General features: G+C 32.8%; 1 protein-coding gene and 1 non-coding gene across 2 annotated transcripts; both read left to right on the top strand.

The window, feature by feature from the left end:
- The first annotated feature begins 2,555 nt into the window (after positions 1–2,555).
- On the top strand, positions 2,556–11,141 carry LOC129976237 (ran GTPase-activating protein 1-like). Its single transcript, XM_056089713.1, has 2 exons — positions 2,556–3,633; positions 10,990–11,141. Exons 1-2 carry the CDS (start codon positions 2,574–2,576, stop codon positions 11,022–11,024), a joined length of 1,095 nt encoding a protein of 364 aa, XP_055945688.1. The 5' UTR covers positions 2,556–2,573; the 3' UTR covers positions 11,025–11,141.
- Trnai-aau (transfer RNA isoleucine (anticodon AAU)) lies at positions 9,275–9,348 on the top strand. Its single transcript has one exon. It is a non-coding gene; the product is annotated as a tRNA-Ile (tRNA).
- Positions 11,142–12,464: the final 1,323 nt, after the last annotated feature.

Raw genomic sequence — 12,464 nt, 5'->3', positions numbered from 1 at the left:
AATAAACATTTACATGAATGATAACAAATCACTGCCAAATTTAACTTGCTTAAAGAAAAAGCGTGTTTTATTGGGGACGAGGGTTTGCATTTGATTTTAAGGCACTTTTTTTTATTTATATTAATGTCCCATTTTAAAGCAACTTTAGGGCTGTATTGGGTGAGTGGGGACCTCCTTATTTTGACCCGCGATCAGATGACAAGGACGACACATGAGCTGGCACCCTCCTCCCTTTCCTGACTTCCACACCACACCAACGTGAGGATTTACAGGGTGCGTAACGTCATAAAAAGTGCTTAAATTTGAAAATCAAAAATTTGTAAGCACCTTAAAGTGCTCACTTTCGACAAAAATGTCCTTAAAAGTGCTTACTTTTCTCGAAAGTCCAAAGAAAATATTTATTCCCGCAGACACTGAATATCATAAATCGAAAGCGTAGTCGTAAATCTTTGTTTATCGGATGTATCAAGGAAGAAAACCCACGAAAGGAGAGAATTCGGGGTAGGGAATTAGTGTTAAGATAACACTTAATGGACTTTTTCTCACTTCTTTCTTCAACAATGGGCATTATATTAAAATGATTATGCTCAAAAGACGAAATAAAAGGAATGTGTCAAACATGTTGCAACCCGAGCTTCTTTAGTATTCTAGATAGCGAAGAATTTATTTTAGCCGTATCTGGTAACTTCATGTTTAACCTTGCGGGTTTTTAAAGAATATGCAGGTTGGTTCCCACTGACGTAAAATAAGACGTGCTTGATGCGCAAAATGAATTGAAAACGGGAGGAACTCACAAATGAAAGAGATGTATGATATTTAGACGTTTTTATTCTGATTACCATGAAGTCATGTTCAATTCGATCATGGTTCGCGTTTATATGCTGTTTTGGGACGATCTTTTGAAATACCTACGAAAGGTATTTTACTGTATGGTAAATTACTAGATTGAATTCTGAATGGGTATTTATTGCTGCGCGTAATTACGTTGTCGATTGAGTGCATTAAAATTTTAGTTTAAAGCCATAACATTTCAATAATAGCGATTGCTTTTGTAGTATACCTTTTAAATGTCACTTAAAATAGTTGCAAATTATCTTTCATAGAAAATTGATATTGCAACACAATAGAATATGTTATGGGAAGCCATATCACTGACTCTCCGACCCGCCCGAAGGCACACGGAAAAAGAAAACTGAATAACCGGACCGCCACAACAGCATCATTGGCGGGAACTGTGGTTGAGTCCTAAGGGCCATTACCGGCCACGATACAACCCTTCCGGAAGGAAGTACGTCCCGTCATCGATGGGAGAAGTTAGATCCCCCACCTATTTATGTAACCACTAGGGTGGCGAGATCCAACCACCGTACCGGAAGCTTCTCGTCCTCTTTTTGAAGTGCCCCCCTCCCCGGGAGGGGGGTTTGTATGCTATGGGAAATACAAGTTTTCAAAACTTGTAAGAAAGGTAAACTGAAAAAGATACATGGACATTTCTGAGAAAACGCAGTGCGTTTTGTTCAAAAAGAAAAGAATAAAAAACTAAACTTGGTTTTGCATACGCTGTGGATTTGCAAATGTGTATATAATATTTATTTCAGCAATTCCACCTAAAATAAATTCAGACGTGTGACATTTCTTACAAATACATCTGCATTTTTTAAAAATTACTTTTTTCGCATGAAACATTGTTTATTTTACTCAGTACAGTACATTTTATTCATACAATGTGGTTGCTCTTTGGAGTAAAAAAAAAAAAGAAGGTGCTTCGAAAAAGAAATTTCTGACATGGAAGAAGAAATTAAAGAATTGTCACAAAAGTTAATGAAACAAAGGTTTTTTCACTCTTTGCGACATGCAATAACATTTAAAAAAAAAAGAAAAAAAAACCACCTGGAGAGGTCTTTCCAAAACTTTCTCGCATACTCTCTAATAAACTTGTCATGCCAGAGAACGCCTTACTTGGCATTGGCGTACAATAAATATTTACGAAATATAAAATTTTGGTGGGAATTTAGCATTTTTACCGAATGTATTTCGCCAACCTTGGCGATTTATATCTGGCATGCGGTTAATAAAATAAAATAAAAAATGGATTTTGAGCTTTAGAGACATTTTTCTTAATCGAATTGGTTCAGCTTTCCTGAAAACAAAAAGAAAGTCATCGTTCACACCATTTGTGTGGAAATTTATGATTCGCCGTGTAAATGAAATTGAAACTGTATTCCTGATGAACTAGCCCATCACTAAAAGGGAATTTGGAATGAATCCTGGACGTTTACTAAGGTTGACCATTTATTAGTTCGAAGCCTTTTTTTTTAATGCTTTGCGGCTTATATTCCATAAAATGATTTAAGTTCCCTTCCAGTTATTATATAAATAGTATATTTAAGTTAAATTTAATGAAAAAAAATTTAACAAAAAGAATTCCTTGAAGCTATTTATTTACATAATAGTAATTTTTCATGTGTCAAAATACTCAAACATTTGTTTCAATGATGGCAACACCATTCTCTGTGAACTCTGATTCTTTGTCAAATACTGGGAAATTTACGAAAACGAAAAAAGGAGCAATTATGCCTAGCACGAGAGTTGTGCCTTCTTACGACATTCCAGAAGTGGAGAAAACAATCCGTTTTATTGGACTATCTTCAGAATTCAAAAGTGAAAAACTTGATGCTAAAATTGTCGGGGCAATTCGAGACTGTCCTGGTTTGACAAGTTTGGACCTGCAAGTGTACAGAATTTGTTTAAAATCCGCAGAAGTTATTGGCAAAGCTCTCGAAAGTCAGTCGAATCTAAAAAGAGTGTTTTGGAGACTCATGTTTAATTTCACAGACAGAAAAGAAATTCCTCAAGCTTTAAGCTGTTTGGTTAAAGGTATAGCAACAGCAAATGCTCATATAGTTGCGCTGAATTTGAGCGAAAATTCTTTAGATTCGGGAGGAATGATGGGTCTAAAATATTTCTTCGAATCTCCTTCCTCTTTCAACCTGGAAGAACTTAATTTAAGTTTTAACCTTTTAGGTAAAGAAGGCGCGAAGCTGCTGTCTGATTTTTTGTCCACATCTATTAGGAACAGCCTTAAAGAAGGCAAGCCGATGAAATTGAAGGATTTTGACTGTAGTTATAATGACTTGGGGAATGACGGAATCGCATTCATCGCAAAATGTTTGGAGGGTCTAAGCAGTTTGGAATCGATTGATTTGGCCAGTAATGGGATAGGATCTAGTGGAATGACAGCACTGTCAAATGTATTTTATTCAAATCCTTGTCTGGAAAAAATAATTCTTAATATCAATAACTTGCTCGAAGGTGGCGTAAACCGTCTTTCAAGTTGCTTGAAAGACCTGGGGAAACTGCAAATTTTAGGCCTTAAGCATTGTCGCGTTGGATCGAGCGGTGTTCTGCACTTGGCGCTTGCCATGAAAGATTCCTGCCCTGAATTGAGGAAGGTCGATCTGAGTTTTAATGAAATCGATTCAAATGTCGATATGTTATTAGATGCGATGGAAAATAAGAAATATTTTGAAGATCTGGATATAAGCTGCAATGATTTTAATGAAGAAACGGAAATATCTTTACTACAAAGAATATTTCGTATGAAAAGAAGAGTGGAAATGATGGCAAGTGATGGTAAGTGTTCAAGTTCGAAATAATTTATTTCTTTTTAGACTTACTGCCGACAGAAAGAATATAACAGGAATGAATGGCATCTGGCAAAAATATTGTTTTTGTGGATCCTCTTTGCTTTTGCCTTTTGTAAGTTAAGTGATCTGAAAAACTAAAAAATTCCTCTCGTCAAGCTGGAAGACAAATGCAGTTTTCCTTGCGTCTAAATTACCATCTGGCAACATAAATTGTTGATGTTAGAAATAGTCAAAATGAGAGCTTCAAAATCCCTTTTCAGTCCCTAATTTCTAAGATACTTCAGTTATCGAAAGACTTAAGGTGTATGTACACGCTTAAAACTTCAAAAATCTTTCAAAATATCGAAAAAATTTATTGCTGTTATTAATGTTTATTATTAATGTTTTCTGATCCTTTAGCTTTCAAACGATACCAAGATGTTGTCAATATTCGAAATATTTCTCGAGTTATGATTATTTTTCTTGAGGTGCTTTCATTAAAAACTCTAGTTACGGTGTTTTTAAAACTCATTTTATGAAGAATGATATTTTCCCACTATGTTGCTTCATTCAAACAATCATAACTCAACAAAAAATTAACCAAATACAGTTATTTATATATCAAAATAATCTGTATGAAATAGCGGATGTTTTGTGCCTCAATCAAAGTTATATTTATGGAAATAAATTTTTAATAGCTACTTAAAAGTTAAAATTACAGAAAAAAATCTCGCTTTTTCTATTCATCGTTAATGAAAAAATTATTTTAAAAAAACTATATATTTTTATAACTTGATTGAGGCAGACAACATGACGACTAATATTAGGCATAATTTCCAACTAGAATTATGTGTCTGTATAAATTAGAATTTAAGATATCATGTTTCAAAGAATAGGCTAATTAGCTCATTAAATATTATTTAATTAATAATTAGTGTAATATGGTTTTTTTTCTCACTGAAATGAGTTTAAACATAAATTAATGACCTACTGTAAAAAAAACTGGATTTTTAAAGTTAAAATTTAAAAAAAAATCTTCTAGTGTGTACTTACACCTTAAAGTACAAAAGTTGTTCTTCTTAATGAGGTGTTCATTTGGCTAATTGGGTTTATTTTTCTATCTTCAATATTAAGCAAGTTATGGCGAAATGAAAATTTCAACCTTCCACCATCCCCCCCTCCCCTCCTTTGAGCTAGATGGGCCATTTACGAACTCGTCCGAGATTTCCCCATTTTTATTCCTAACCGGTTAATATTCAAACAAAATTACTCTAATTATCCTGTTGACAAAATAACATGGGAAAAGTAATATACAGTGGGTAAAAAAAAGTTTCCTTACGGAAGACTAAAATAAAAATAAACTAGCATAATTTCCAATCTTTGCAATTTTTAAGATAAATGACGAAGTATCATGCAAAAAAAGTTTCCGTACGCAATATGTAAATTCCTCCTGACGTACTCTACAACTAATCCACATTAAATATTCGAAGTTTGATGGTTTGTCAGAGTGAAGAATACGACATAACAACAGTTGTTTAATTCCAATGTTTCGCTGATCGTCTTAAAATGGAAATTCAGAAATCCATTCGAGAGTTCATGATTCTTTTGCAAAAAAATGGATTATTTATGAAAAAAATCAGTGAAATGACTTACAAACAAAGTTTACAATGCAGTATATTATTAAAAGATACCATGATGTGTAAACATTTGAGGATAGAGATCGATCCGGAAGAACTCCGAAGTTAAATCGCTTGCATAAAAGAAATATCATATGTAAGGTGCAAGATAATCCCTCGAATTAGTGCACCTCAACTTGCAACTGATTTAATGGTTAATTACAATATTAAATTCGCATCTTAAATTGTGAGAAATGTCATTTAAAAAAAATGGTTATAATGGATGTGGGGCCCGTAAGAAGAACAGAAAAAGCGTCTACAGTTTACCTGCTACAGAAAAAGCGTCTACAGTTTACCTGCTACAGAAAAAGCGTCTCGAGTTTACAAAAAAGCATATAAGCAAGCCTATATCTTTATGGGAATCGGTCCTTTTTAGTGATGAATCAAAATTTAATATCCGTGGGTCAGATGGTCAAGTTATGATCTGTAGGAAATCAAAACAGCATATGTTAATTAAGAATTTATGTGGAACTTCGGTGATGGTTGGAATATGGTATGGGGATGTATAAGTGCTGATGGTGTCGGATATTTATGTTTTATAAATGGAAATATGGATAGGTACATACATCTTGAGATTCTAAAACAAAACATTTTAACCAATGCAGATAAACTGTCCCTTGGAATGGACTTTACTTTTCAACAGGACAACGATCCTAAGCACACCTCCAAGATTTGTCAAGAGTAATGTCTCTATCATGTTAAAAAAAAACTGCTTTATAGCCCTCCCCAGTCTCCCGATTTAATCCTTAAAGGATATTTATTGGAAGAAATCGGCCGTGAACTAAAAAATATGACACAAAGAACAAGGTTGAACTCAGAAGGGTCATTCAAGACATTTGGAGTAGTATTTTTCCAAAAACAACAACAAAAAAAAACTGATTATAGAGTTATGCCATAACATTTGAGAGAAGTGATAAAGATCAAAGGAAGGCCTACCAATCATTAAATGCAAGTTGATCAGCATGAAAAAGGTTTTATCATGTGCTATACCATACAGGTTTTATCATGTATGTAAATACCGCACGGAAACTTTTTTGTTCCTTATTAGTGGCATCTTTTTATTCTTTCAATTTAAGTATTTAATTTTCTTCATAGTTTTTCCTTTATAATATTCATAAATAATAAATGAAATTGTGTTAAACCAATTTTAAAATTTTCATTTTCATAACAAAATATTTTGTGCCAAAAATTATACGGAAACTTTTTTTACTTACTGTATATATATGCTTTTGAGCGGAAGCTGGTTTTGGGTTCTAGGGACTATGATCGGTGTAGAACTGAAGAAATTGTACTGAAGTCCTCTCATGATAGCCAATGCAATAGGTACTTTTCCTGTATGAATCTATCTAACAAGATATTACCAAGATATTAGGATTTTTTTGTTAAATGAATGCTTGCCAAATGTGGTATTAGCTTTTATAAATTAAGATCTTATGGCTGGCGAAAGTGCCATCGAAATGAGCGATGGGCCCTACCGCATTTTTATGTCAAAAAATGGTTGAAATAAACGTGCCTATGATTTTTTTGCTCATTCGACCCGATTTAGATAATGTTTCAGGAATGGTTTTGAATGTAGTTACAGAGCGTATAGTATGCTTAAATAAATATTAAACAAAATTGTTATTTATAATTGCCTTCTCTGGCCCACCAATCGTATACATCATTCGTTAAAAAAATTATGATTCCCGCCCCCTAAGAGGGAGGAAAATCACGATGTAAAATTGTTTTAAGTGTGATGTTTTATCTATACATATACAGGAGCTGTCATTTGATGTAATCTTTCTTGGACTTAAGAATTTTGATAACATTAAGAAATTGATAATAACCGAAGGGGAAATTATCTGTAATATGATATGATAAAATACATGAAATATATATGATAAAAATGATATGATAAAAATACAGGGGAAACCCTGTATTTTTATCATATCAAGGGAAAGGGCGCGAAATATTTATTCTTTATTTTTTCACTTATGTTATTTGTACTATTCGTTTCAGTACTCCGAGAAGACCATCTTTCGATGATACTATCTCACTAAGGGGTGATACGTGGAAGAATGAGCGCATTTCTGAATTCTTCGTTATTCTTTGACCTTGATTCCACCCTATAAAATACTTCACTTTTTTTTTCACGTGTATGCGAGTATCGTGTCTTTTCTGTCCGTATTTTAATTCAATTCTTGAGTAATCCGTGTTTACTTTACTGTTAATTGTAAACATCCCTTCCTTTCATTTTTTTTTCTCACCCTTCTTTTTACGAAATAAACCCATCCTAATGCATGCGCAAAAGCACGGAGGGTTTTAGAATCCGTTGGCAAAGGATGCTTGCTCTTTTTTTACTTTCTCGCATGCGTAGTATAGAGAAAATATCGTAACAGTCAAAAAATTGGAGCTCGAGATTTTGAAAAATCTCCACGTTTGAAACCTCCTAGATTTCTAAAAGCACATTTTTAGAAAATGTCTGTCTGGGACAAAGAGGGACCAAAAACTCTTTGAACTAGATGGATGAAAATTGGTATGTGGACTTTGCACCAAATTTGAAGAGTTCTATCAATTTTGAGTTAAATTTGCTCAGAGGAAGTCTGTCCGTCCGGCACTCGAATGTAAGTTAACACAGTTACTATAAAATGACGAGAGCTATCTGTATAAAATTCAGTACACATATTTATCTATTGCGTAGACACCTGTCAGAATTTGAGCCAAATCCAGCTACGGGGTTGACTATATGTCGGTCTGTGCTTTCAGAAACAAGTAAAACGCTCTAATTCAAAAACGCAGTGATTCGAATATATTAAATTTGGTTGAAATTTTGTTTAGTGTGCCCCCGAGTGTAGCGCCAATATGGTAACCCAACGAAATGATCTTATAGCATTTCTAATTCTGTTTAGTTTACTACTTTTTACAGTGGTTGAGTTGCACGTAAACTACAACTATTTTATAAAAAATGTTAAATGAAATCTTTGATATTTATTATTTTTTAATTGTTTTGTGTTATAATTAAGCTTTTTATTGACAGAGTTTATTATTTTATTTTAGACACTGTAATATTTTTAATGTGAATACGAACGGAAAATGTTTATTCTCTTGCAATATTTATCTGTCGGTTTGATTTTCGTCTGAAATTGTCTTTATTATTTATTTAAGAAATCATCTGCAATGGAATTCCTTGCATTTTTCGTAATTCTTTTTCGGATTTGGCGGTTTGCTTGATAATTTTTTATGTCGCTAATTGTTCAAGAATGGATGTCTGGTGAATGGGATAGCAAGAAATATTTTGAACCTACAGAATGGATGAAGGGTGAGTGGGGTATATTATTTACGAATTGATGAAGTTGGGAAAAGGATGCGTATTTGAAATTTTATGGGGAATGATTGCTTCTTTCTTCGTCCTTTCTTTTCTTTTGATTATGTGCTATTTCTGTTATCCCCACAGTCCTTATGTTCAACGAGTTAGCGAAGCTACTAGGATTCCTCTCCCGTTGCTAGCAAAGCCATAGGATGTTTTTTTTTTTTTTTTAAGTTAATAAATTCTGCACGGTGGCTTCAGATGCCGAAGGCATCGCATGTTCTAAATTTTACACTCTACATAACAGACCGGCCCAGCCGGTTTGAAAAACTTCTTTATTTCAAAATTGTTAAGATGAATTGCGATAGTAATCCCAAAGGTTAAAAAAAATCTGATAAAACAATACTTATCCGTAAAGATCATAACTTTAATGCAGAAAGTGTTAACCGTAACTGTTTTGTAGAAGTATTTGTTTATTTTGTCCGCCATCTTTATTGGTGACTTGGCATCCTTGGTCCAGCAAGGGGCACACTAAAGTACACTTTTACCTTAAATTTAATATGGAATTTTATGATTGCAATCTGTGATTGAGAAAAACCCGTCTAAATACTTCGATTTTTGGATCGCATGCCAGAGCTTAATCGCTAAGGATGACGCTATAGATTCTATAAAAAGGCTGAATTCGTGGTCCATTAGCTCAGTTGGTTAGAGCGTCGTGCTAATAACGCAAAGGTCGTGGGTTCGATCCCTCCATGGGCCAGAAAACAATTTTGGGGTTAACAGCCTTTGTGGCTATATTCCTCACTGTTTATATTCAAGTTCAATGCTAAATTCACGCTAAAAGTTAATATTTCTTAACTATTGTACGCTAATACCATGTTATACCAGAGAACACCTTACAAGTTTATTAGAGAACATGCCAGAAAGCCCACTCCCGCTGGTTTAAAAACTTCCTGAGCGATGCTGCATGCCGCAGTTCAAAATATCAAGAACTTGAGACATTTCATTAGTTTGGAGTATTTTCCTCAAAACAATTGCGGTCTTGAACACGTATTATTAAAAATAATACGTTGAATATATGCACGAATAATAGTTTCAAAGCAGTTTGTTTAAATGGTGATATGAATACACTACTTTCACATTTTGTCTCTATGGCGTTCCTTAAAACATGCACCCATCGGATCTTTAACCCCATGCCCCCCTGTTGCTACACCACTGATAGACCATGATGACTAGAAGTACTCTATATTTTCTTTGTTATTCTAAAAAAAAAGTTGTCATATTATATAATATGCCCTCTAAAATCTATTGTCACCCTCTTAATTTCGGAACGGCTGCTACTATATTCATAAAATTGGCGCTGTGACCTTAAAAGTTTTGCTGCTTCTCTTCCCTATCCTTACTTCCGTGATATGTTTTGGGACGCAGAAAACAATTTTCACGAGAAAAATCGAAAAAAAAAAAGTGTTGAATATTGTGAAGTGTAGGGATCTACGGTGAAATTGAAGACCTTATACCTCTGCTAGTTTGGTAAAATATCAGTTTCTTTATTTGCAATTTAAATATGTGAAATCTACAAAAGTGTTTGTATATTTTTACGAGGTACTTATTACGGGTAAGAGCAAAAACTCGCCAAATGTAACACCCTAACCAAATAGAAAATTGCAACCCTTCGAGCGCGCTTCTACGAAATGAAAACAAAAATTCTGTTTATTAGTACATTTTGTTTACAATTTGTTTATAGTTTGACGAGTTTTGTGTTTTACAATATTTTATTTGGTTGTTTCTTTTCGTCAACGAATCCTCCATCTTTCACCATTAATTAATAAGTATGTTTTACGGTCCCATGTTAAATCGCCAATAAACAGAACCCCACACCAATGAACTTGGCGAAATCTTGACATCGTATGCGTACTAAAGCTTGGCGAGCTAAACGTAAACTGAAAATCGAAAAATAAACCGAGAATTTAACCATTTTCGTGAAATTGTTTGCTTTTTATGTGTAATGGAGCCTGACGACATGTTGGCATTTCTTTTACAATTCAGCCTGGCGATCTTGGTTTTATTTGAAAATTGACAAGTAAACAAGTTGTTTAATGTAATCTGTAAATTGCCAAGTAACGAGGGAATGAAACCATCATTGTAAAATCTTGGTGTATTATACATGGAGTTTCGCGATCTTGGTGTAATTTAAAATTCGCCAAGTAAACCTGGGGTTATAAAAATAAACAAATAAGCTCGAATAGTTATCCAGCTGTCAAAGCATATATTCAGTTTTGGGACTCTTTGCAACATTTAACTGTGGATGGTTTGCATTTAAATTGTGAATATCATGTAGATGAAAACAATATTTTATTGTAAATATGTTTCTAATTTAACTGTGTGGTATGTTTATTTTTAGATGACATGGAGGTGTCGGATTCTGACAGCGACTAACAACGGATTCATTAAAGACGAAACTTGAAAAAGAATTACCTTGAGAAATTTTAACTATTACAAATTATAAAATAAATTTTACTTATCATGATACAATATTAAAATTCGCATTTTTTTTTCCTCAAACTTATTCATTGTACATTTCTCTTGAAACGTAAGTAAAGTGAATCTAAAGCAAATATAAGTTTTCATGGTTTTTTCCCAGTTTTGTTTTTTATAACTATATTGTTATTCTTTTAAGTATTGAAAATACGAGATAGAATGTTATGCTTTTGAGTTAATTAATGTAAATCAATCAGTAGAGCCTAAAAATGCGAGATGGAATATTATAATTTTGAGATAATTAATGTAAATTTATCAGTAGAGGCAAAAAATGTGAAATGGAATATTATGCTTTTGAGATAATTAATGTAAATCAATCTGTAGAGCCTAAAAATGCGAAATGGAATATTATGCTTTTGAGATAATTAATGTAAATCCATCCATAGAGCTTAAAACGCGAGATGAAATATTATGCTTTTGAGATAATTAATGTAAATCCAACAGTGGATCCTAAAATGCGAGATGGAATATTATGCTTTTGAGATCATTAATTTAAATCCATCAGTTGATGCTATAAACGTGAGATGGAATATTGTGCTTTTTAGATAGTTAATGTAAGTCCATTAGTTGATCCTAAAAAGGCGAGATGGAGTATTATACTTTTGAGATAATTAATGTAAATTCATCAGTAGAGTCAAAAAATGCGAGATGGAATATTATAATTTTGAGATAATGTAAATCAATCAGTAGACCCTAAAAGATGCAAAGATACAAGTCCAATAAATTCTCATTCCAGTTGCAGTCAAAGAAAAATAAATACTTCCAAAACTCCGTTTTACAAAAAAAAAAAAAAAAAACTTTATTTAATTTGAAATTTATTAAAAAAATTTTTGATTCTGCTTTTTATTTTATTGCGAAATTTATACAGTTTTTTTTAATGTCAGATTTTAACTGTATCTTGCTATCGAGAAAAATGATTTTATATAGTTCGAATATTTGTAATTATGTACATTTAAAGATTTATTTCTCTTGTGTTTGGTTTCAGTTAGAGAAATATTCATGTATATTTCTTTCAGGCGAAATTTTTCTTTCATTTATAACTTAAAGCATATTTGACGATATTTTAAATAAACCAAAAAATTCTTAACACTTACTATTTTCAAGCAAGCTATTTAAAAATGAGCACTCTTTTCAATTTATACAATTTGCCATCAAATTTGCGACTTTTATTCATTTATTTACTTTCGAAATTTTTTTGTGATGTGAAATTCTTTTTATTTTCTCGTTATACGTATTATAAAGTATAGTACTCATCCAAAAATGCGATCGCGAGATTTCGATAATCTCCACGTTATAGAACTAAATTCGAAAAACACGTTTTTGTAAAATGTCCGTCTG

Source organism: Argiope bruennichi, chromosome 7, assembly GCF_947563725.1.
Source record: "Argiope bruennichi chromosome 7, qqArgBrue1.1, whole genome shotgun sequence".
Taxonomy (NCBI): domain Eukaryota; kingdom Metazoa; phylum Arthropoda; class Arachnida; order Araneae; family Araneidae; genus Argiope; species Argiope bruennichi.
This window is presented reverse-complemented; position numbering and strand designations above follow the sequence as displayed.